The sequence below is a fragment of the Corylus avellana genome, chromosome ca4, assembly GCF_901000735.1.
Source record: "Corylus avellana chromosome ca4, CavTom2PMs-1.0".
Taxonomy (NCBI): domain Eukaryota; kingdom Viridiplantae; phylum Streptophyta; class Magnoliopsida; order Fagales; family Betulaceae; genus Corylus; species Corylus avellana.
This window is the reverse complement of record NC_081544.1, coordinates 18,116,360-18,142,323: the sequence shown is the minus strand read 5'-3', so window position 1 is coordinate 18,142,323 and position 25,964 is coordinate 18,116,360. Positions and strand designations below refer to the sequence as shown.

The window sequence follows — 25,964 nt, the reverse complement described above, 5'->3', positions numbered from 1 at the left end:
TTTTTTTTTTTTTTTTTTTTTTTTTGTCTCAGATTTTGGTTTAAAGGGAGTTTCCAAGAGAGAAACATACATTTTATTGTGTCCAAGAGATTGGTACAAGCCTTCGATTTTTAAACTTAAATTTCCAATTTTATATGGTTCCAACATATTATTCAGATGCGTGTCTTGAGTGGGGCTTCTGCGGTCGGCAATGGCGTTACGTGGGGCTGAGGAATGAAGACGGTGTTCTATTTATAGAAAATGTTTCAGATTAGGGTTTTGTTTTTAAAAAAAAAAAATTAATTTATGAGTTTCAGATGTCGGTTTTGTCTTGAGAGAATATCCGTGATTGGGTGCTTTTGACGTACTATGTTGGTGTTCCAAGCTTACGTGGCCTAATACTATTGGAGGGTGTAAAGGACCTATTTTACATTAGGTCCTGACTGAAGTTATTCTCATAATTGATATGTAATTCGACACTAGTTGCTTTAAATAATTTTTTAGCTGTTTTTTCGAAATATTTGGTTGGTATAATTCTTTACTATGCACAATTCATATCAGCTCTAATAATGCTATCGTTGTAAATTGGTATTTATTTATAACAACTTTAACTTTGCATGCCTCCAAGAGATAGCCCGATCGGCTGGAACCACGCCTTATGAAGCGGAAGTCATTAGTTTGAATCTCCCTCTTTCCTCTTGTACGGACATGTCAAAAAAATAAATAAATAAATAAACTTTGCATACTATTTTTGAAAATTGACTTATCAATTAAATTTAGAAAGTCTTCTTGTGATATTTTCTTATATTCATCATCAATATAATAGTAAATGTACGCGGACCGTTTTCTACCTCTAATCACCAAATAATCCGTACAGATCTAAGCCATTGAGTTATAGTCAACCTTGCCCCACAATTTGGTCTGCATGGAATGTAGAGTCTCATAGGCTATCACGACATTATCGAAGATCAATCTTCGGAGGATAAAAGCACTTTGGTTAGGTGAAATAATAAAGGGTAGCATCTCTTTCAATCTATTCGTGAGAACCTTAGAAATAATTTTGTAGATGACATTACAGAGGTTAATAGGCTTAAATTCAGTCACATGAGAAGGGTTCTTAACTTTAGGGATAAGTGCTAAATTTATGACATTAATCTTCTCATCCAACTGTCCATGATTGAGAAAACTAAGGACTTACCTCCCCGCCAATTGTAGCTCAATTTTGTTGGAAAAAACCCATTGTGAACCCATCAGGCCTGGGTGCTTTGAGAGGCTGCATTTGATTCAAAGCTTGACTAATCTTCTCAACAGTAAATTCAGACAAAAGATGCGCATTCATCTGGGGGTTAGCTATTTTCTTAATAGAATGAGTACGGGTCATGATATAGAGCACGTCAGGCTAAATTTTTTTTTTTTTTTTTTTTTTTCAAAAAAATTAAAATAATAAAATAATAATAAAATAAAAAAATCACGGCCGGCATGCTTCACTGTTGAAGCACGCCGGGCGTGCTCTATATCTTTACCCGAATGAGTACAATCACCAATATTTGGAGGCTACGCTATGGTAAAAAATTGCGTGTAGTATTGGACAAAAGCATTGGCAATATCTATGTTTGTAGTACACAATCTACCATTTTCATCCACAATTTTTAGAAGCAAGTTACCTTTTCTCCTCTGATTTGCGCAGGCATGAAAATACTTCATGTCGCGGTCGCCGAGCTTAAGCCAGTTTTCCTTAGCTCGCTGTTACCATTTCACGTCTTCTTTTTTCATAAGCACATGCAACTCATCTTGTGTTTCAGGGTTTCCCCATCAGGTTGGTCTTCCTTTTGTTCAAAATTGTGCAATTCCTTTGTCTTTTGTTTAATGAGCCCTCCGACCTCCGTGACTGTCTTGTTTTTTTAAACCCATATTTGCAGTTTTTTTTGACATTGTTTGAGCTTCCCTTGTACTACACCCCAAGAATGAGCTGGCCCGTATTGTTCTTGCCCGCCATGCTTTTTTTATAACCTCCTTATAGCCCGCTTCCATAGCCCAGCTTGCCTTAAATCGGAATTTCTTGCATTTATTCCATCTAGCATCATCCCATGTACATAAAGAGATAAAGATGGGGTTATGATTGGAGCTTCAGCCGTCCCATAAAGCTCGCACCATTCCTTATTGACCACTGCTCCGTCTAGTCGTTCATGTCTAAACCCATTATTATTATTATTATTATTATTATTATTTTGTCTTATTTTGCTTTTAAAAGCAAAAAATTCCAAAAAAAAAATATTTGATTAAATCATTATAATTTAATTTCAAGAATTAAATACATTTTTCTTAACGCATATATATGTAAAAGAAGCTACTGTTGGAGTAGAAATAAAATATAATATATGTAAATTAGAACAAAAAATTGGAAACGGAAGAATAAAAACATAATGAAAAATGAAAAATACTCGTATAATAAAAACTAACTATCTTTTTGTATACCTTCTTTCGCTCCAATCAAATTCATAGATTGTTAGTTCGTTGGATTATGTGAAGTTGTAGTATTTGCAGGGAGAAATGAAAAGTTTAAGAGAGAGATAATATATGATATGCAAAGACAATAAATAAGAAAATAAGAGAGATTGAGTAGAAAAAATTTAAATCCAAAACCAACTCTAAAAAATAATAATATATTAGATAAAAAATAGTATACCTTTCCAAAGCACCAAATCCACCACTTTGGTCAGAATTCAACCACAACGACGATCACATAAATGATTTTTTCTTTTTTTTAAAAAAATCCCATTTATGGTTTTTTAAGTAATGTATTAATACATAAAACTCCTAATGCTATGTATGGGTTTTTAACTAACGTATTAATATATATTAAATGACCAGTTCACTGCTAATATATATAGGATTCTATTTATGATTTTTTAAGTAATGTATTAATATATAAAACCCTTGTCCCCAAGAGGTAGCCCAATCGACTGGAATCACATTTAAATGAGGCGGAGGTCACTAGTTTGAATCTCCCTCCCCCTCTTGTGCGGACATGTCAAAAAAAAGAAAAAAAACCTACTTATTCTATAAATGGGTTTTTAACTAACGTATTAATATATATTAAAGGACAGGTTCAATTTTATTTTAAGTACTGGTTCACTCCTTAAAGGACTGATTTACTCACTAAAATATATAGGTTTACGCCATATGTCACAACTTTAAAAACACTTCTAATGGGAGTTTCCACTATATATATATATATATATGATTATTTTTTTTGTTTGAGTAATTCTATTTAATAAATTCCGTACAATTGCCATATAATTAGATGCCGTGACATTAAAAATCAACACTAGAATTTTTTTTTGGACTTTCTTTCAGGGGCCTAGTGAATTTGGTATGTTGGGCAGTTATCCCAAAAAATGGGGCGCCAAAAATTCTTTCTCCGGTTAAAAGCCCATTACCAAAAATAATACAATTTTTTTTGGTATTGAAAATAATGATGATAAATTAATACCCCTCAAGTTAGCTCCAGTGAGCAAAAGCAAGACCAAAAATATCATGTCATGCCTATGCTAATTTACATTATACAATCACTTAGAATTGTATAACATGATCACATAACATCCTATTTCAAAATTTTATAGCATTTCTATTTAGAAAAACGAATTTGTAACAAGCAAACATTCATACAACACAATAAAATGGTACAAAGAAAAATCAAAAGCGATCAAAAGAGAAAGGACTTATTAGTGATTCTTCAAGTTCTCGAAAGCCTCTGTAAACAGCTTCAGTTTGGTTCTGTGGAAGGGACAACCTCCGGACCTCAGTCATGTACCTGCTATTCCAAATTCAATGAGACCAAAACAATCTTGAAATGAAACTCTATGATTGTGTCTTCTACAATGTTCTTCAAGTATATACTAAAATTGGATGGTTTAGAACCTTGGCTTGTCTTTTCTACTTGTAATGTGAAAGATGGACCATCAAATTGTGACACAAAATTATTTTCTCAACTGATAAAAAAGGAAAAAAGCCTAGAAAACAAATAACCAACTGCACTGTGTCAACTCATGGGAGAAAGGTTTTCAAAGACAAAATATGAGAGGAATAGCACAAGGAGACACTTCTTCCTTCCCGTGTGTGTAGGCATATTTCAACGATTGGGAGAAAGAAAGAAAAAGGGAAGAACATCGCCCGAATGGGTGGGTGGAACTCATTTCAGAACTGGAGTGATATGAGAACTGTACGGGTAATAATCATGAACTTCTAAAGATCAAGGAAGAGAGCACCAATTTCAACAGGGAAACACAAGAAGACATTTCAAAACAAAATTGTTAAGATATAGCCTTGGTAGAGATCCAGCAACTAGAAGAGAATACCGGATTGAGAATGATCGAATCACAGAAAGAAAAATACTCAAAAAATCTGAATTATTGGGTTTCTGCAGCTCCACCACAAAAAGGCTCCAACTCCACCAATTAAATAGCTACAAATGAAATCTCTAATATATGAAGGAAAAATAAATAATAAAAATTTATTTCTATGGAAGCTAACAGCATTAAAAAATCACACAAATTGAGCTCGTGGAAACTAGTTGGTTTACATTTGAACCACATGGCACAAGCAAAGTGGAACCAGCCTGGTCCACATTCAGAACACCCCAGATAGTCCTATGAAGCTAGTGAACCCTCTCTCCTCCCAAGAACAATATAGAAACAGAAAAAATATAACTAAATATGAAAGACAAAACCTTAAAGAAATCAGCCCCTAAGCTTTTTTAATCCAGTTCATCACAAATAAAACAGCTTAGCCAGTCCTTATAATGGCAAAAACCTCATTCACCAACATGACAAAATTTAGGGCTGAAATGACAGCCAATCCAGCCGTCCTCATTCTATAGTTTCATAAATGAACAAATCATGTATATCAACAGGGATGTCACATACAACACAATTCTGTTGAAAATATTCAGCCTTGACAAAAAGAAATAGAATGACAACCATATATGTTGCCGGAACGTTAACATGCATTTTAAGGACACAAGTCTCAATGAATGTAGGTAACAGGGTACAGAGAAACGACATCAGCAAATGCAGTCAGGCCTTTCCCTTTTATACATCTGAAATTTTATAGCAGACCCATCAGAGAGGCAATACCAATTAATCATTCTGAATTATTAAGTTTGTGGGGCAGCCTATGGTAGAGGAGGAGGATAGATATTGGAAAACTCCATAGTATCAGGAATAGTATCAACACGTTATGAATAATAGATACGCCACAGAAAATGGGGAGAGGTTTATAATTATCTAATGCCTAATCAAACAGAACATGCAAGCTTCATTAGGATGGAACATTTGAGGCCTTAGGGCAACCTTTTCAATTTCACATTGAGGCATGACATTTAAAGGTCAATTGATGCCTAAACTGGGGATTGCAGGTTAGCCAGCTAATTTATGTCATATACATTAATAATAAGTCGATCACAACTCAAATATATATATTATAAAGAGGAACATGAGAAATAACAATAAGTTAACCTGTTTGCAGCACTTGTGATCTTATCTCTGACTCCTTGGTTAATGACAGCTGTTTGCTCCAGTGAGAATGTTCCACCTAATATTAGAGAAGCTCCAGCGGCACTTGTACCAATTCTCTGTGCAAATACAGACATTGCCCACTCGCGAAGTACAACTAGCACTGATCGGAGAAGGCGTAACCTGAACTTTGGTGATGGCAGAATAGCTCCGTTTGATAACAATTGGTCGTAAGTGTTCAACACAGGTTCAGTTGCACCCTTGCAAGCAGCAAGAAGTGCTCTTGCAACATCTTCATCTCCAACAGATTCAACCCCTGACTCCAATCTCTCCTGCCAAAAGATATAAGAGTAAATTAAGTTAAATAAGGATGATGCATACAAGCCAAAGCTAAATATTTCTGCAACAACCTTCCAGACTAAAAAATAAAAAAGAAAGAAAGAAGACACTATACTCTTGTTTGCAGATGAAGCTGCTAAAATATATGTAAAAATGTACCAGTGCAGCCTTCTCTAGGTGAAGACAGAGAGTGTCAAAAGGTAAAACAGCTCCATCTCCGGGATAAATGTGAGAACCAACGCTTTTCAGAACTGAACATGCTTCGGCAATTCCACCCCTTGAAAGAGCCTGATCAATGAGTCTAGCCCAGGTTTCTCTTACAATGCTACTATCAGAATCACCTGAATAGTTTGCAAAGTACAGCATTTCCAGACATACCTGCATGCAGAAAAGAAAAGGCAAAAGATTTTGTAACGAAATGGGGAATTGAAAATGTAATTACAATACAAGATTTAATTTTGTTCAAGACAAACTACAAATTGGTTTCTCTAACTTCGGATTTGTTGTCAATTTGGTCCGTCAAGATCTAATTTGTTCAATACAGTCCTTACACCTCCAAAATATGTTCAGTGTATCCCCTGATCCACATCCATTCACTGTCCATCCGTGATCCAAAACACGGCCCATAGCCAAATACCCACTTGAATGGCCAAACACCAACAGCAAACACCCTTGCTGACGAAACTCACCCAACCAACATACCCATCATCGATGTAAATCTTTCATTCACCGAATTAACCACCCATCGCCAATTGGCCTCTAACCTTCAAAAGCCCCACATTGGCAAAAACTGCCGTACATTGCCATTAGCTGCCAAATGCAGCCAATCAGTCCCTCAAACCCTCCAAAACAACCCCACGAACTACCATACACTGTCCCACATCTCAAACTCCCTAGAACCTACCATCAATAAACCACCAGAAATACCCATCTCGCACCACTGATAAAACCCCAAATGGCCACCTCCATTGCCAGCAAAACCTCAAAGACCCCACAACCTAAACTGTCACCTCAACACCCAAAAAACCTCAATTAGCCACCCCTAATGCCAATTGCCCATAACAGCAGGTTTTTATAAAAGGAGACAAAAGGGGGTTACCTCAATAGTGAATGGCAATGGGCTTAAATTGACAACAAACCTAAACTTGGAGGACCAAGTTGTAGTTTAGCATTTTGTTAATTATACAACATAGTGCAAGGGATGCATAGGTATTTAATGCAGTAATTTGTGTAGTTTTCCTTATTCAAATAAACACAAATTAAAAGAGAAGCTGAAAGGGGGAGAAGAATTCCTCATTATAGATACAACAAAGGACAGCAGTGAAGAGAATGTAGCAAGATACAACACTGGCAACAAATGAAAGGAGCTAGATGATACTTACTACCTGTCTCCATGTGTGCATTAGGGGTTAAATGTCCCACCAAAATTTATAATGCATTCAAATCTCTTTTACGAAAAATAATCAGTTTAATATGATTTCAGGAGAAGGAGAAACAGCTATATCGGACACCATATTTTCAGTTTAACATGATTTAAAAATCTCATGGAAATATACAATTTCTGAAACACCTAGCAAAACAGCAGCAAATAGTGCAACTGAAGTTGTAAATATAAATAGATGGGAGAACTTAATTGTATTATTAGATAAAACAAGAAGAACAAAAAGTTTGGTTCATTATTATCTCCTTTTACAGAACAACACAGCTAGGTTATGTCTGTAAATGGTCATATGAGAAAACTCAGAACCAACTCTACTCAAATTAAGAGAACTTTATTTCAACGTGCTAATTATTGAGTAGGAACATAAAGAATTCATGTGATCAGCATAGATAACGTCGATTGATAATGCACCAATTCATTTAAGCAGAAAAAAAGAGAAAAAGTACCTCCCAGAGCTCGAATGGAACCGCATATTCATTATATAGTTGAGTTATGCTCTTTAAACCTAAAGATAGCTCTGCTGCCTTTTCACGTGCAGCATTTGCAATACTGGCATCAGCAGTCAAACTGTTTTCAGGAAGTTCATTTTGGACAGACTCAGGCATTCCAGGTGAAGCTTCTAACCTCGAAGCTAAAGCCTCCAGTTCCTCTTTGATCTTTATCTGAAACCGAAGAACAGCAAGCTTCCCTTCAAGCAGATCTAGGAGTCCAGAGTCAAAAGCACCTTGAGCAGAACCTACCAGACCATTACTGTTACTTGCATTCTTTGCCTGTAGAACTGCATTACTAAGGTACTGATACCTGAGTTTGACAAAACGTAAAAATCCGTCATGTACTGGGGGTTGGAACAATATTGTTCAACATATTCGTTCTGTTAAGGGGAATGGCAATTCTAGAAGGATGTTTAGTGCTGGCAGAAGCTTTTCAAATTTGGCTTTCTAGACTAACTTTTTCTTTTTAATTATATTAGAAGCGCAGAGGGCCGGGGGGTTCAGTCAAAGAACATAAGGCACCCAACTAGGTTGTAGAAGAACACAAATCCAAAAAGTCTAGAAAATTAGAAAAGTGAGAACTATTGTGGACAGCCATCCAAACATAAAGAGAATTGAACATGATAGCCTTCAACTCTATCACCAATTTCTCGCAATCTTCGAAGTTTCAGGCATTGAGTTCTCTCCAAATACACCACATTAAGCATAGGGAAGCCGTCCTCCAAACTTCTATATTGGGGTGCTCCCAATTTGACCTCCCCAACTAGCCAAGAGCTCTACTACCCGTAGGAGCATATCTCACCAAAACCCACAAATCTCTAGCCACTTCACAGTGAAGCAGAAGATGATCAATTGATTCTCCACTTTTCTTATACATGCAACATCACTCCATCGTTGTGATGTGCCTCTTTCTCAAGTTATCCAATATCATAATCTTCCCTAATGCTATCGTCCAAACAAAGAATGCCATCCTCGGGGGATCCCCATTTCTCCAAATGCTCTTCCAAGGAAAGGCAGGGCCCACTGGAGGGCTAAGCGCATAATAAAAAGATCTAATATCAAACGTTCTCCTTTTGGAGGGGATCCAACAAATATTATCCTAGCCACCTCATCACATCCTAATAGATTAATTTTTTGAAACAATTGATGATTTAACATGTTATATAACCCAAAATGGTGATTACTTTTTATGAGTTTCTTGTTCTTTTTGCTTTTACTAGTTAGGTGGCTTCTCTTGTATACTCTATGTGCACTTGGAGGCGCCTTACGCTTTTAATGATATCTTAATTACTTATAAAAAAAGTTGCAAAATTACACGAAGTAACATCCTTCTGCAAAACACAAGCTCAAAAACTTGGTGATAAAAAAGAAGTGAAGAAAATTTGGAGCCTAATGATATAGCATAGATGAAACATCTTCTGTGGAAGGTTGCTTGGGATATTCTCCCAACCAAAGATAAGTTGGCAAGAGTTATTCAATCAAATGATATTGAGGTATGGTCTTGTCCTCTTTGCAATTCTAAGCTAGGAACTACTCAACATTTATTCTTGAACAGCATCATTTGGAGAAATTCTGATTGGCCTATAAATGTTGCTGCCTTTGAGGACTTCCACATATCCAGTTGGGTTAAGTGGGAGGTCTGAAATTTTCAATACTTTGCAATAATTGCAATGGACATGATTTGGTATGCTAGAAATCAGGTGATACACAACTCTTATCAGGTTGATGTCTTGACCTTGTTAAAACAAATCAGGATGACATTGAAAACTCATAAGCAAGCTTTGGAGAAAGTTCTTCCAGTACGGAATATGTGGAGACCACCTCCCTCTGGTTTTCTAAAAGCCAACTTTAACGTAGCAGTTAGACCAAAATTTTCAGTAGCCTCAGAGGTCATCAGTGATGAAGATGGGAAAGTGATTGCAGCAGGCTCTCTAAAGCTTAATTCTTCAAAGGTGAATGTAAGGTAAGGGAGGCAAAGCTGCTTTGTTAGCTACCAATCTTGCGCTTTCAAATGGAAGCAAATCTCTCATTTTGCAAGGGGATTTCTTAATTACTATCATGGCTATTAATAGGCCTGATCTGATGTCAAATTGGCAAATTGCTCCAATCATTAAGAGATATTCATCAAAATCTTGCCTTATTTCGAAACTGGGAAGCTTCAAAAGTCCAAAGCTAAGCAAACTTGTGAGCTCATTTAATTGCCGAGTGGGCTGCGTTGCATAATTTTTTTGGATATATCCCTTGTAATTCCCCTTTATTTATGTTCTTTCTTCTTGTTTGTAATTTCCCTCTCCCAGTTTTCTGTATCGCTCAGGAAAAAAAAAAATGAAAAGAAAAGAAAAGAAAAAAAGGAAGAGGAAGAAGTTGCCGACCTCTGTTGTAGGGTAAGAACATCCCCTACATCAGTCGAGTGCCTCTCGGCCAGTCTTAGCAGTACATGAGCTGCAAGTATATGCTGACGCTTCAAGACATAATACCGTGCCAAAAGATCAAAGTACTTGGCTTGATTGGATGGGACAAGTGCTCCCGATTGACCCATACGAGAAGTTGCTGATGTCACCACAGAAACAGCTCGAACCTATACGACACATGATGGAAACATGATAAGAAAGCCCCAAAAGATGCTGATACAAATACTATAATTTTAATAATAAAAAATAAAAAATAAATAAAAAGGCTGCATGTTTTCAGTACGCAGGTGCAAAATTTATATACCATCAAGATATAAAGCGTTTAAGATAATCTCAACATATACCAAGGCATTATATAATATCCCAAAAAAAAAAATATCAAATAATATTAAAACCTCTTGTATAGGTCCACGGCCAGGACTTTGCAGAAAAGGCACCAAATCAGGACCTCCATACTCCAACAACTCACTCTCAAGGCCCAAATCAATCATAGCCCGGTACAAGTACTCATGAAATATTCTGTCAGGTGATTGGACACCAAGCTGAACAATCTGGCATATATATTTCTTCCGAGAGGCTGGATCAAGGAAAGATCTTGCAGTTGCAGGCCTCACAGGAGATCCAAATTCCCTTTGTGAAGCATCACCTTTCAGAGAACGCAAAGCATTGATAATTATCTCATAGCACTGTTCACGCTGAACAAGTGCATGTTCACGAGTAGCTGCATCAATTTGCTCATTATTAGCATCACCTGCGGGGTCCAGAGCCTGTGCCTTCTGCAGAGGTAAGCGAACTACAGCTTCATAAAATCTGCAACATGCCTCTAAAGATTAGGTTGTTGACATAATGATCAAATTGAGAAATTAATCAATCAAAAGAACATGGCCTTAGCCCTAAGCTTTAAAAATCAACTGACCTTAAATCCTCAAACCGTTTGCAGACAGTTCGTAAATCGGCAGACTCTGGAACTTTACTCAAGTAATTGAAGGCCTCTCTGGCAAGATTCTCCTTTTCCTCAGCATCTGGAGTTACAGCAGCTCTCTCAAGACATTCCACAGCTAAGAAAAACTTGTAATCAGGCTCCTTGTAATAGCTTGGACAACCTTCCCTTAATTTTGCACTAATATCATCTACTGTCCCCCTGCCATCAGGACCAGTATAATACTGGAGCAGTGAATGATGTCAAATTAAGAAAGACGATTCAAAATGGAAGATAGAAATGTCACATAAAGCCAAAATTAGCAACTGCACATGTCAGATGAAAAGAGAATTTTGTTGGTTAATAGAACAGCTTGTTTAAATGGAGCTTCCTTAATGAGTTTGATCTGAACTTGTATTACCTCCATTAGAGCAGATATAAGCCTAGTAGCGAGGCGGTCACCCTCCTCAGAACAAACTAGCTGATGGAATGTCAATTGAACCAATGCCTGTCGTAGATTAGTGTCGAACCCCTGAACCAAGCGTGTGACATGATGCTGAGAGACAAGTTGGAGTAAAAACAGGGCTTCACCAGATCTAAGAAGCAACTGCCTAATGCACTCCATTGCCCTCACCTGTAACACAACAAACCAAGAGTCAACAAATGAAATGACAAGCATAAACACTTATGCCTACACTAGCAATTTCAACCTACCTCCATAGCAGCCAATTCTGCAGGACTATATGGTAATCTTTGCCTTTTATTTGGTGTCCCACCACCATTTGAATCAACATTCCGTGAGTAAGAACCAAATAAGTTTCTTACCATACTACGGTCACCAGCACCTAATTCTGAACCAGTTCCATAAAGAATAGAGCCAGTCAAGTCTCCCAAACCAGCTACACAGCCATAAAGTCCCCTCCTTTGGTTCCTTCTAGACCTTAGAAACTTCTCTAAAGAGCGAATCTTGTTTTCAAGGACTTGCATGGCCCCAACAGAGAGTCTGCATACAACTACCCCATTTTCAGACAAGGCATCACCTGAACGTAAACCACCTTTTACAACCATGACAGGAAGTTCCCACAGAGGAAAAAGCAGCCTTGAAGAGCACAAGCAAAGCCCTTCATGCGCTCCTGAAAACACAGGCTCTGCCTCCTGAACAACCTGACCCATGCTGAATCCGCCAGCAGTTGTTCTAGTGTTTGACAATGCACTACTACCTTCAAGTTGTGGCATTCCAACGACTCTTGGATCCTCAAAAGCTTCAGCTGCCTTCTCAGCAACAACATTACTTATAAGATTTTCAGAATGGACTATCCTTGCAGCAAGCATTAAACACATTGCAGCTGCCTCGCCAGCTCCAAAACGATTGAAGAAATCTTCTAAAATTGATCTTGGTGAGTTGGACTCTAACAACCTTCTTAAAATGTCCACAGGCCGGTTGAAAACTAGTTCCATCATTCCCATGGTACTGAAAATGACAATTCTTCTCCTTGGCAATATATGTTGGGTTGAAAGGTCACCTCTGGCCCAAAGTTTTCCAGATGCTTTTTCACAAGACTCCCCCGAGCTTTCAAATCCTCCGAATTCAATTTCTGAATATAGTGACTGTACAGTAGCTGCGGTATCTGGCAATGGTAAAACATCTGCCACAAAAAGCATTCGGCCTTCAACAGGTAGAGATGATACAGATTCCCGTAATGCACGAGAACTCCTTGTACTTGTCCCTAAACTACCTGAAAGAGATGATTGTGTACTTGAATCTCTGTTCACAATTAGAAGAGAAGACATGGTTGGCGGTGATGAATCAGAAAGGAGAAGAGTTCCAGCAGAATAATATGCTGTCTCAACCTTCAGTGAAAGATCCTCATTTTGAGATCTACCAGCAAGAGACATGGCTCCAAAAGCAACTCCACTACTAACCCCCAAAGGAGGAGAAGGCCTAGTTGCCACTACTTTTAAACAGCTTGCTTTATGATGGTTAGAATTAAATCCACCTAAGTTTCCACTAGATGGAGAAGTGGAAAGGTACATCCTTCTTCCATCAGATAAAACAGCAACAAGGTGTAGCCACTTTGATTCCAGCACAGATAAAGGTGAAATACAGACAATAGATGATTTTGTCAACCGACTTGTGGCTCTTGGTCCGGTTGATTGTCTACTTCCATAATGCGCATCCCTCTGATTGATCAGATTCTTTTCTTCAGCCACTTTCTTCAGTGGACCATCACCATTTGGCCCCACAACAAAAACCTGAAGTTTCATCTCTTCAGTACGTGCGTATAAAATTTGTCTTTCATTATCAAAAACCATTTCGACAATGGGGTCTAGAGCTCCAAACTTAAATACACTGGGTACAACCCATCTGAAACAAAGGGTGTGTTTAAGTTAATATTGAGCATATGCGAAGAAAAGTTCAAATTTCAACACCGGGATGAACTTCGATGGCGAAAAAATGTGAAGCTTAAAAGTCATCAGAATGAATGACAGGGAAACTATGAACATCTACATCTCTAAAGAATAACACAACATACCTTGAAATGGCACTTCCTAAACCAGTAGTAAGGCAGACTTTACGACAACGCTTTTGCCAGCCCGAACCAGTTGTGTAATGCAACTCATAAATGTGGCCATCACGACCAGCCAAGAAAATACGACCCTTATCAGTACATGTAATACAAGTCATGGTGACTCCATCAGATGGTATTGTGTACTCTGGCAAAGGCTGTAATGAAACCTCAGCAAACGGATCTGTACCATCACCCCCTCCAGAACAACATACTCCTACAAGGATCAACTGACAACAAGCATAGGCTGATAAGAAAAGTAAGATCATCAACCTAGAGATTAAGTACTAGAAAGATTTTTTTTGTTCTTTTTTTAATTGGTAAGTTACACAAAAACCCTGTGGCCCTGAACCCACGACAACATACTGCATGTCTTATGGGGAAGAGAATTTGAACTAGAGCTCATTGGCAGAATATATTAGGTTCAGGTGGTAAATGAATGAAGTAGACTGCGATAGGTCAATTAAAACCTTGAAAAGGAAAATAATACATTAGAAGGAAAAGAAAACTCACAAAACTTTGGATAAATAAAAGTAAAGAACCCTAAATATTTTGCAAAAGAATAACTAGACAAGGCAGTATACATACACGACCTTAACTTGCAGACATAAATGGGGATGCCACAGTAACCTTATGGCAATACGTTTTAAGAGTCTGCATTGAAAAGGTACTGTATCTGTTAATTTAACTTTTTACTATCAAATCTGATCAAACTCCCTTTCCATTGTTAAATATGAAACCCATCCTCCCCTCAAGCAGCATCTTATATCTAACAGTTTAGCTGACATTCTTGTTCGCAAATCCAAAATTTTTAAGCATTTAAGTTATAATACATGGATCTACTTAATGTAAATACACAAGTTAAATGTGCTCCATCCCTACAGCAAAAGCCAGGAACCGACGAGCAGATGTTTAGTCTAATTAATCAAAAGGCTTCCATGTCTTAATGGGTAAACATGAAGAGACTTCAGAAACAAGGACACTACAAATATAACCAACTCACAGCTTCCCCCTCATTCCAGCACCAGGTAAGGTCCAAATAAGCATGACAATACTCACTGTTCCAGCCGTTATCGACAAACTTCCGTAGGGAAAGCATCCATTGCACAGCCCAGGATTACACCTTTTTTTAATAAGTAATCGAAAAATATCATTATAAACATAAGGTGTCCCATGTACACAGGAAACCCGGGATTACACCCTTAATGTACAATATATCTCAGGACACCAGAATTATTTTCTTTGAAAAAAGAAACAGCTGTTAAAATACCCTCCCTTCACTTTAGCCCCCAACCCCCACCCTTTCCTTTTCTTTCCCAAATGGAAACAAGGTGAATACGATGCTTTACTTCCCTTAGGTATCATTCCTCATGTTACATAGTAGAGCTATAGAACTATATTATCACATGAAAATGTAACAATAAATGTAACAATATTAATAACAAAGATGATTTTTTTTTATGAATAATAATATATTAGAAGAAGAGGAAAAGCCCCCGTACACGAAAAGTATACAAGAGATGCAACCACCCTATTGGAGACAAAAATCTAAAAAGTTAACAAGATCTACAAGATTAGAGGAAGAAAAATTAGGAACATAAGCTACAAGAAGAATGGAGAGTCAGTCGATAATCTTCTTCTCCATTGCGAGATCGCAAGTGTTCTTTGGCATACTATTTTTGATCGATTTGGGTTGCATTGGGTCATGCCTTGCAAGCTGAGGGGCTTGTTCGATTGCTGGTGGTCGAGAGGCCGTTCTCAAAGCGCGGTAGTGTGGAAGATGATCCCTCTGTGTCTTATGTGGTGTATTTGGAATGAAAGGAATACTAGATGCTTTGAGAACTCCACTAGGACTATAGAGGAATTGACTCATTTTTTCTTCTTTACTTTGTATTCCTGGACGGCCGCTTGGCTAGCTCCTATAGGGACTAGCTTCTTTGATTTCCTTTTTCATTTTTCTCCCTCTTAGGAGCTCTCTTTTATACTTCCCGTGTGTGTGGGTTGCGCCCCTCTACGCTTTTGTTTTATATCATAATTACTTATCCAAAAAAAACATAAGCTGCAACCCAATCTAAAAGAGATCTCAAAAAGAAGGATTTTAAACATGGCACGTTGTTATTATTAATAACAAAGATGATAATGACAATAGCAGTAAAAACAATAAGAAGAACAAGTACAGTAGCATGTTTTTAGATGCCAATTCTCCAAATGTGTTTTGTAATTGGATTTAGGACTAGTCATTAATTGAGTCATTTCAGCAACACAAGTTTCAGAACATCTGCTGATATTTCATCAAGGCAAAAGTTATGCTGAGAACTCACTTCCTAACACTGAAGATTCAATCAATGTGCATTCATGAACTAGAGACAAATTCGTCTTTGCGTTACTCAAAACCATTTGATGAGAAATATATAAATGAATGTGGTGTGGGGACAAGGACTTTTAAGGAAGCTTTTCTAGATTTATTTGGTATTGCTTGCACTAAAGACGCTTCCGTAGCTGCCCACCTGGAGCGTTTCGGTGGTTTCAATAAGTGGAACATAAGCTTTGTCAGAGCAGCTCATGATTGAGACATAAATATCTTTGCCTCATTTTTCAATTTGGTTTACATAGTTAGAGTAAGATGGGAAGGTGAAGACAAACTATGGTGGACCCCCTCTAAAAAAAAGTTGTTCGTTGTTAGCTCCTTCTACAATGTCCTTGTTTGTAATGGTGGTATTCCTTTTTCTTGGAAGAATATTTGGCGAAACAAGTTTCCTTTGAGAGCAACACTTTTTGTCTGGTTGGTGACCATAGGAAAGATTCTTGCCATGGACAATCTTAGGGAAGAGGCGTGTCATAGTGGTTGATAGGTATTGTATGTGTAAGAGGGATGGGAAGTCCGCGGAGGATGTTTTTCATGGAGTATGTTTTTCAGTCCTTTTAGGCTTTCTTGGATTATGTCTAGAAGAGTAACATATTTGTATGCTTGTTGGTGGATTGATGGTAGCACTCAGGGGGCTGTTGTGTGGAAGATAGTGCCTTCTTGCCTCTTGTAGCGTCTTTGGAGGAAACAACATAATAGAAGTTTCAAGGACTGTAAGAGGAATTTGACGAGCTTATGTATTTATTTTTTAGTACTCTTTATATTTGGACAGCTGAGTTTTTAGCTCTCTTTGTGCTTAGCTTTCATGATTTTCTTGTTCTTTTTTCCTCTTAACTAGGTGTTTCTTATGTATACTTCTTGTGTACCCAGATTGCGTCTTTTGCTTTTAATGATATTTCAATTACTTATCAAAAAAAAAAAAAAAACAGATCTCAAATAGGAGGATTTTAAACGTAACACATTGTTATTATTAATAATAAAGATGATAATGAAAATAGCATTAAAACCAATAGAAGAACAAGAACAGTAGCATGTTTTGGATGCCAAATCTCCAAATGTGTTTTGTATTAGGATTTACGACTAATCATTAATTGAGTCATTTCAGCAACACAAGTTTCAGAAAATCTGCCAAATATTTCAACAAGGCAGAAGTTATGCCGAGAACTCACTTCCTAACGCCGAAGATTCAATCAACAGACATACAGAAGTTATCATTTAAAGTCAATGAGCATTCATGAATTGGACACAAATTCACATCTGCATTACTCAAAACTATTTGATGAGAAATATATATATATATATATATATATATATATATATATATATATATATATATATATATATATATATGTCGAGGAACCTCTCCAAGGCAGGGCCCTTTGAACCCACCCCTGCAGAGTAAACCTCGGTCCCGTGCACCGTACCCTCGGAAGTTTCCCTACACGGAACTGGTTAAATCGTTGACTTTTCACCAGGGGGTGTGGCCCCAAGAGATTGTTTGCACCCATGAGGTGTTGAACCTTGGACCTTGATGGGAGAAATATATAAATGAATGATACAGCATATGGAGTCATTCTTCAAGTATGGAGTTGAAATTAAAAAACTTTTGATATGGATCTTTCTTTCATCAATCTCTTTTTTCTTTGATCAGTTCAGTTCATCAAAGAAACACTCAAGAAACAAACTTTGCAAGGAAAGAAATAGGAATTGTACTAAATTAACTCCCAGGATCTATTAGTGTGATTGGAACGTCAATACCATCCCAATATCATAGAATGCTAGTCAATTACGAGCAAGCATGTAACTATAAGCCTAACTCAAGTGTTTTCCGCTTTTTGGAACTAAAATTATTGGGAGTACAAACAAGGACAAGAAATTGTTTCTACCTCAACCGGTGTGGCTAAAATCAAAAGATATTGGATAGCTTCAACAAAAACACCAGGCTTAGATTTGGCAAGCCCAACAGCACATATAGCTTGTTCCTCCCCATTGTATTCAGGACATTGACCATCCCTAATCAAGAGAGAATGTTAGAAAGAAATTAGTAGAAAGCATGTAGAGAAGAAAACCATTGAATCACATTTCAAAAACTTATTACAACAGAACACTGATTAGAAAAATGGTTAATGATTCTCAATATTAAGTATCCAGTCCATTATTCTCTTATATGCGTCACAAACAAGTTTTATGCATCCTTAGCACATTTAACAGGCCAGATTGTACCAACTAAAAAGAAAGGAAATAAAGAACAAGGACAGAAAGAACCTACCAGTTTTAGACGTATATGAAGGTGACTAAAGAACTAAAAAATAAAAGTAGAGGGAGAACTATATAGAAGAAATAAATTAGCAGGATAAGTACCACTGTGTCTTTCTCTTAAGTCCTACCATATAGTCAGGTGACATGTTTTTTGTGTTAGCCCTACCAAACAGCAAGAACTGTTTTGAATCAATCATGAACCCAAGAAAACAAATGAGCATTGTGGTATACAGTATAGCGAGTGACAGTATCTTTCTTCTATGGAGATTCACGTATTGTAGATTCAAAACCGAAGCAATGGTGTTTCTACCCTTATTTATGGAAAAGAGAAAACTTAAAGCTCCACACTGAAATTAAAAGAATCCAGGCACTGACCCATTTAAAATAGTAGATATATCATTTATATATTTTTACGTATATATTCACAAAAATTCTGACTAATACATCAAAGAGATTCCATTAATGTCCAATTGAAATATGCAAAAAGGCTGTGACTTCTCAATCCAAGTAAAAAGGATATAATCAGAACCTTGTCCACACCAAACACGAGTTCAACCCTTGGCTTGAATTGAACAAATCAATGTGCTGATTGTAATAAATTAGCATGTTGCTGATGCTTGAAAATCTTAGTGTATGTTTGATAAGTGTTTTGGAATGGCTTTTTTTGTGTTTAGATTTGAAAAGAATTATTGATGTGATAGAAAGATGAAAAGTGTTTTCAGTGGCGTCCACATTTGAAAGTGTTATCTGCAGGGTCCACAGATGAAAATTATTTGGTAAACTTTTTTTTTTATAAGCTTTTTTGGTAAACTTCTTTAAAAGTGTGTTTTAGTATTTCTTAAAAGAAAATTATATATATCTGAGAAGTATTCATGTGTTCATGTGATCTTCCCAAGACCAGAAATCCATGTGTTCATCTCATCTCCCTTCAAAGACCACTGACCAGAGCTCGTTCTCACCCTCAACAAGTAGAAAATACAGAAAAATAATACTCTCATGAAATGAAGGACTGTCACAACCAAGGAGTTCTCACATATGTCTTGAGCTTAGAAATTATAGTTTTTGATCCTTCTAGTCCAGGTCACCAAGCCTGAATAACGTCTTTTGTAGTTGTATAGGCAGCCAGCCATTCTACACATTATATAAGAGTTTCTTAAAGTATCAAATTCAATAATAAAACATAGCGTTGAAACATAATTTGCATCTTGGCAATAAGTGGAATACAGAAGGCAGAAAGGTACTGGCTTGTTTGGCAATACTTTTTAGGACATTTTTTTACATTTTAGCAAAAAATCAAAAGAACTTAAAACACCAAATACTCAGAAACTACTTTCACATTTGTGTCACAACATAACCAAAAAGCAAAAAGCACCTTCTAAAAAGTTCCATATTAGCTGTTTACTTATAAAATAAAATAAAAAAATAAATAAAATTTACCAAACAAACCCCTATTTTTACACCAAGTATTGATAGCCTATGTAATTAACTGTGTATATATACACATACTTATAGATATGTACATGTGTCTATCTTTATGTAGTTACATAGGTATGTATGTACACGTGTATGAGTGTAAATATGGATATGTATATACACAAATTTATACATGTTGATACAAACATTTAAGCATATATACATGCCTATGTATGTGTACATATGTTTTCTTTTTTTATAAGTAAAAATGTATATATCAAAAAACCCAAAAGGGCGCAACACAATTACACAAGGTAGAAGCGAGCCCCAAGAATCACCCAAGAAAAAAACCCCAAGCTCATAAGGAGCCCCCACAAGAGACCCAAAATAGATCCAAACAAAAACACCCTAAATCCCGAAAAAACCAGGACTAAGACCTACAGAAGTGCAATAACAGCCCTAAAAACCCATGCCTATGTATGTGTACATATGTATGTACAACAAAGAGAAGGCAGCATTGTGTCGAGGGAATTCCAACCCGGTTGTTGCAGAAGAGTTTGAATGAATTGACAAGCTTATTAAAGTTTGAGAAAACTCTTATCCTTCAAACTACAAAATATAGATTTTGTTTTTCTTTCTTGTTGGCTCAAAGGAGGATATACAGGGCTCAAGCTCAAGGTCTACTCACTATGAGCTTGCAGAGCTCACGAGCTACATGGTGAACCTTAAAAATTTAAAGCAGGCCCAACTTTTTTCAAGGCTCACAGCCCATATCAAACAAATATGTATTTTAGAAAAGAGGGAGCCCAAAGTCAACAATGGGCATGAACAGAGGAGTTTCAGGCTCTATTAATAGCCAGCAAACTTCCCCTGCTATCTCACATTCAATGTAGGAAACGCAGGTCTCAAATGTGGAAAAAGAAGAAACCCATCAACCTTTATAGTTTTTCGATGTTGGCACAAGAAACTCTCTCATTAAAGGGTCATGCTCAAGTCTCACATTACCCAGAAATGAGAAACTTGAGGAGAAGTATCTACATAAAATCTAAGGCATCACCCTGTTTACCCTTCTCAAGCAGGCTCACAAGCTCATGAGTTGAGCACTATGACATTCGAGCTAGACTGCAGGTTTGACTAATCAAGCACACGGATAGGGAAAGCCTTAGCTCATTTAGATCAACAAACAACCTGAGCATTTTAAAAAGCCACTTGTGCGTGATTCATCTCATTTACATCCCTATTTAGTTACGAAATTATGTCCTCTCAATATAATTTTCAGATCTAGCCTACCAATTAGATTGGCATCTTTACTTTTCTGCAAATCACTGGCTGACTGGAGGATAATTATCACATCCATGGAATGGGCAGCAAAAAGAAAAACTATAAATTACTCAATAAAAATCAAGAAATACTCACCACTTGTCGAAACGCCAAAGAAACAAAGAATTATCTACTGATGCCCATGCCCTACGTATCTCAGGAAATATTCCACATAAAGCAGTTCCTTCACCACCAGCTGCATTGTATCTTTCAATCAATACTGGAGGCAACTCCCATGTATCCGCCACCTCAACCACAGGAGGCCACTGCAATGAATTAACATAAGATTTTAAAGTGCTGGAGATGGGAGTAAAAAATCCATTTCCAATAATCCAAGATATTCATGAAGGCATACTTTACCATCAAAGATATCAAATCAATAATGTAAAGAGCAAGCATACAAGCCTTTTGTTTATAAGTAAAACTCTGAAAGATAATTGAATCCAGCAAGCTAACGAATGAACAGAAATGAATATAATTACATAATGGAATGATGCCAAAGTCAATAAAAATATTCCACTTCAATCCATCAGATCATAAACCATACCCTCACATTATGACTTAGATAAAAAAATGCAGCTAAAGTTTTTGTTAGTGCATCTTACCAAAAAGAATGAAAGCCAATCAAAACTCCTCCACCTCAAAGGGTAATCCATTGAAAGAAACTTAAGATTATTAACAAATTTTGAGACTTTCTTCAAAACAAAAATGTAAATAATAAATAAATAAAACAGACATCCACTTCTTGTTCTTGCCAGAAAATGCAATAATATGACCTTAGACAAGCAGTGTCGGGAAGCATTATTCTTATCCATCCTGACTCCGTGCAGACTAGTCACAACATGACCCCTTTTCCCACCTCTTACCATCCACAATAACTAAAAGGTGACACACAACTACAATAGGGTTACTTCCGTATACTCATAGAGTATCAAACGATAGGGTCATATGACACACTAATGGCAGGAATCAAATTACAACAAGAAAAGATATTTGAAAACCCTACAAGAGTAGAAAATTTTCAAGCATCCAAGCAGCTGTTGGAATCATATCAAACACGAACACCAAAACATGAATATTTTAATATCATTTCTGTCACATTAATAAATCTTAAAACTCATTCTCTCAGCAAATTTGTAAATTTATAGACAAAGGAAGAAAAAAGCTAACAAATTTTGAAACTTACTTTCCTTTTGAAAATACTATGCCCAACCTATAAAGCTCCAAACCACAGAATCTTCCAATAACCCAATGCAAAAGGTAATTCATACAATTCAAACTTCCTCAACTATTTAAACAAAATTCGAAATTACCTCTCTGGGATGAGTCGTATACGGATGGCTGGCGTATCTCGAAGCTTCTAGGGCTTCTTCGAGGTCGAGCTGCGACGCCGCTTCTCGGCCAATACGGTCGCTCACGACGAGACCTGCATTCGCGACATCACGCATCACGATCTCTTCTTCCCGTGACATCTCGCTCGAAACCCTAGATTTTATGTAGAAATCAAAATCGCTTCAGGACCCTAGGGTTGTAAAATTGAGAGCTTGAATGGGTCTGCTTTCCCTCGCTTTCTCGGGAACCAAACGAGGGAAGTATCAAAAGGGAGAGCGAAATTCAAAGTGGAAGGAGAGAGAAAGAGTAGCTTAGTGTGATATTGTTACTATAGGGCTTTGGGGAGGGTTTATTACTGGCGGGCAAATTAAGCTCTTTTGAAAAACTGATCGAACCCGTTCGGAGACGGTCCTAGTTTTTCACCAAACCCTCGTGCCATGTACTCATAATTTTCTGCTTCGTGACTCACTCGCCTAATAAACACCAGAGTAATGCTTGGCACAAGGAAAAAATCCGGGGAAATCCGGACTTGCTGACATGGCATGCTCAATGGACCATGCCATGTCAGCCCCCTTATTATTTAAAAACAAAAAGAAAAAAAAACGCAGTGCGGCCTTTAGCCTAAGATCACAACTACTTTTGGATTTCCTGTATCAACTTTTCAGAATCTTAATTTGTTTGTCTGCCGAATAACAAAAAAAAATTAACCAAAAGAAAACCCCAAAATTAACTTGTTGATACAAAATATATCCCGAAGCCCAAACCAAAAGGCCTACTTCGACTAAGAGGCCCATGGCTCGCCAAGAGACGAAAGCATTAAAGCCCAAAGCCCAGAGAATCTTAACACAATAACTCTATCGTACACTCAAGCATGCGGTTATGCACCATATTGAGATGGTTGCATGCAGAATCACGTACCCCTATAATCAAGAGAGCATGATCACTCTCCAAATAACCCAATATGGGAGTTACAACTCAAATCAGAGAGCAATCAACTAAATATCTTTCAAAAGGAGTCTACATACGTAATATCATATCTACTTAAATCTCTCATATTATCTCAAAGGAAAATATCGGTTTCAACCACTCCCACGAATCAAGGGAGTCAAGTGAGAGTCCCACTAGAGTTCACCCACTCACAACCTCTATAAAAAGAGGAGTCATCTTATGATATACGTACTCATTCTCTTACTCTTATTATTCTCAGTTATTATTGCTCACTATTTCCTTATTTTATTACTCTTTTCATAATCAAACTCCCACTCAGGCATCAGAGGTGGCACGACCGCCACACCCCTCATCTCGCAGTCTGTCGCTACTAATCCTTGTTCTTTCTTAGTAGGCTTAGAATCAAGTCGCTACCAGGGTCGCCAACTGTCTCAACAGTTGGCACCGTTTGTGGGAACCGAGGGCCATCTAACGATCCAAAGTTTAAACAAGACAAAAGTCACGAATGGTAGCCACGAGATCTCAAAGCCAAACTGAAAACACAGTCAACATGGCCAATGTTCCTCCTACCCCAGCCAGAAAACGTCAATCAACACAATGCTGACAACCACGAAACTGAAGAGGTTCCCATCGACCCTCTTGTCTTCGGCCCACACCTGCCAAACAGCAGACGTTTGGGAACCTTAGAGGCCCAGAATGAGCACATAATGGAAACCTTGGAGCTCCTGCTTCAGAAAAGCTACGAGAACCATAACCCAGAGAAGGACTCAACAAATGTTGGGCCCGACCTAGAAACACCAAGCGGACCTCCTAGGCCGCCTCCAACTCAAGAAGATGGTTCCTCGGGTAGCGCACGGATGGATGCTATCCAAGCTACGCTAGACAACATAACCCATCGATTGAATGGCTCATGCTGAACAAATCATGATTTCCTGGTGACAAATCTGCCATTTACCAAGAAGATCATAGAAGCCGATCTACCCGAGAAGTTCAAGTTGCCACAAATGGATCTTTACGATGGAAGCCAAGATCCAGCGGACCACCTCGAAACCTACAAAGCTCACATGACGCTACAAGCTGCATCTAACGCAATCCTTTGTCGGGCGTTTCCCCTCACCCTCAAAGGTGCTGCCAAGCACTGGTTTAGCAATCTGCAACCCCAGTCAACAGGAACCTTTGCTGAACTTGGTAAGAATTTCCTTTCTCATTTCATTGAAAACCGCCGGCGTCGCAAGCCGGCAGCATATCTACTAACCATCAAGCAAGAACGTGACGAGTCATTAAAAAGCTATATGGCTTGATTCAACCACGAAAAGCTCACGGTCGACGACCTAGACAAGAGAATCATTCACCCTGCTTTGATGGGCGCCACAGTCCATTCATGGCAAATGTAAGCCGCGACCCCCCAAGGGATTTAGATGAGCTCATGGCGAGAGCCGAGAAATTCCTCAACGGTGAAAAAATAGTAAGAGCCTTCGCTAAACAATTTCAACAACCTCCAGAAAGGAAGAACGAAAGCAGACAATCAAAGAATAGTCTGTGACCTTGTAAAGCAGACAATCGGTTCAAAGCATATCCGGCACGTACACCTGCTTCACGCTTGCAGCACGGCCAACTTCAACACCAACCTCTAGTGCCAGGTACGGCAACTAACTTGTTAATGCAAATAAGGAATAAGCTAGGATTTCATTAGCCAAATCCCATACGATCGCCCCCAAAAGCAAGAAAAATAGACAAGTACTATGAATATCACAGAGACATAGGACACGACACAGAAGACTGCCACCAGTTGAAGAGGCTAATTGATAGGCTGTTCCAGCACAGAAGATAACAAAATGAACGTCTTGGGATATGTCAACCTCTAAATCCTAGGACGAACCATCAAGAAGAACAACCAACCCAGCTAGTCGCAAGAGGAGAAATCATAACGATTTTCAGAGGATTTGCAGGGGGTGGTCCCACGAATACTGTGAGAAAGGCATACACCCGGCGACTTCGAGCAATGGAGGTGTACATCATAGACCGCCCAACTAAAGCCCCAAGGCCTCGCCAACCAGAGCAAATGTCTGATATAACTTTCACTAAAGAAGATGCGCATGAAGTACAGCATCCCCATGATGATCCACTTGTAGTCACGCTGGCTCTAGCCAACTTTACCATTCACCAGGTGTTGATAGACAATGGCAGCTCTACAGACATATTGTACGCCCTAGCATACGATCTGATGCAATTTGGCAGGGAAAAGCTTCAACCAGTAACTTCCCCTCTAATTGGCTTTGCTGGAGACAAAGTTCACCCAGTGGGAACCATCGACCTCTTAGTCACAGTAGGTATGCCCCCATGCCAAACCACTGTTATAGTTTCATTTTTAGTAGTAAATTGTCCTTCGGCCTACAACGCCATCTTGGGGAGGACCGCTCTCAACAAATTGAAAGCAATCCCATCCACCTACCACTTGAAAATGAAGTTCCCGACGGAAGCCGGGATAGGGGAAGTAAAGGGCAACCAGCAGTATGCTCGGAGATGCTACATGACATCATTGAAAGATCTGCAGGCCAAAGCAACCATGATGATTGATACTGTGGACACACGAAATGAACAGAAGCTATTGCAAGCAGAACCGGCAGAATCGCTCTCTCCAATCAAAGTCAATAGCAACACGGAACA

General features: G+C 38.0%; 2 protein-coding genes across 2 annotated transcripts in view; both read right to left on the bottom strand.

The window, feature by feature from the left end:
* Window positions 1-1,360, bottom strand: part of LOC132178159 (nuclear pore complex protein NUP155-like) — a 6,158-nt gene extending 4,798 nt beyond the window's left edge. The window contains exon 1 of the mRNA XM_059590614.1: window positions 1,216-1,360. Coding sequence (XP_059446597.1) covers window positions 1,216-1,360 — 145 coding nt within the window. The remainder of the gene's footprint in view (window positions 1-1,215) is intronic.
* A 2,142-nt stretch (window positions 1,361-3,502) lies between these two features.
* Window positions 3,503-22,810, bottom strand: LOC132177279 (nuclear pore complex protein NUP155). The gene is made up of 13 exons (XM_059589536.1): window positions 22,331-22,810; window positions 21,114-21,283; window positions 17,912-18,038; window positions 13,628-13,890; window positions 11,808-13,458; window positions 11,515-11,727; window positions 11,091-11,338; window positions 10,570-10,984; window positions 10,136-10,341; window positions 7,719-8,073; window positions 5,991-6,209; window positions 5,496-5,824; window positions 3,503-3,793 (listed from the first exon to the last, which is right to left on the bottom strand). The coding sequence occupies exons 1-13, from the start codon at window positions 22,487-22,489 to the stop codon at window positions 3,676-3,678; spliced, it is 4,473 nt and encodes a 1,490-aa protein (XP_059445519.1). The 5' UTR covers window positions 22,490-22,810; the 3' UTR covers window positions 3,503-3,675.
* Between the last annotated feature and the right edge of the window lie 3,154 nt (window positions 22,811-25,964).

Coding starts and splice junctions, on each gene's coding strand:
- LOC132177279 (XM_059589536.1), bottom strand. CDS start 22,489: ATGTCACGGGAAGAAGAGATCGTGATGCGTGATGTCGCGAATGCAGGT. Junction 13,459..13,627: donor TTAGGAAGTGCCATTTCAAG/GTATGTTGTGTT, acceptor CCTTTGTTTCAG/ATGGGTTGTACCCAGTGTAT. Junction 3,794..5,495: donor ATCACAAGTGCTGCAAACAG/GTTAACTTATTG, acceptor TTGGAATAGCAG/GTACATGACTGAGGTCCGGA.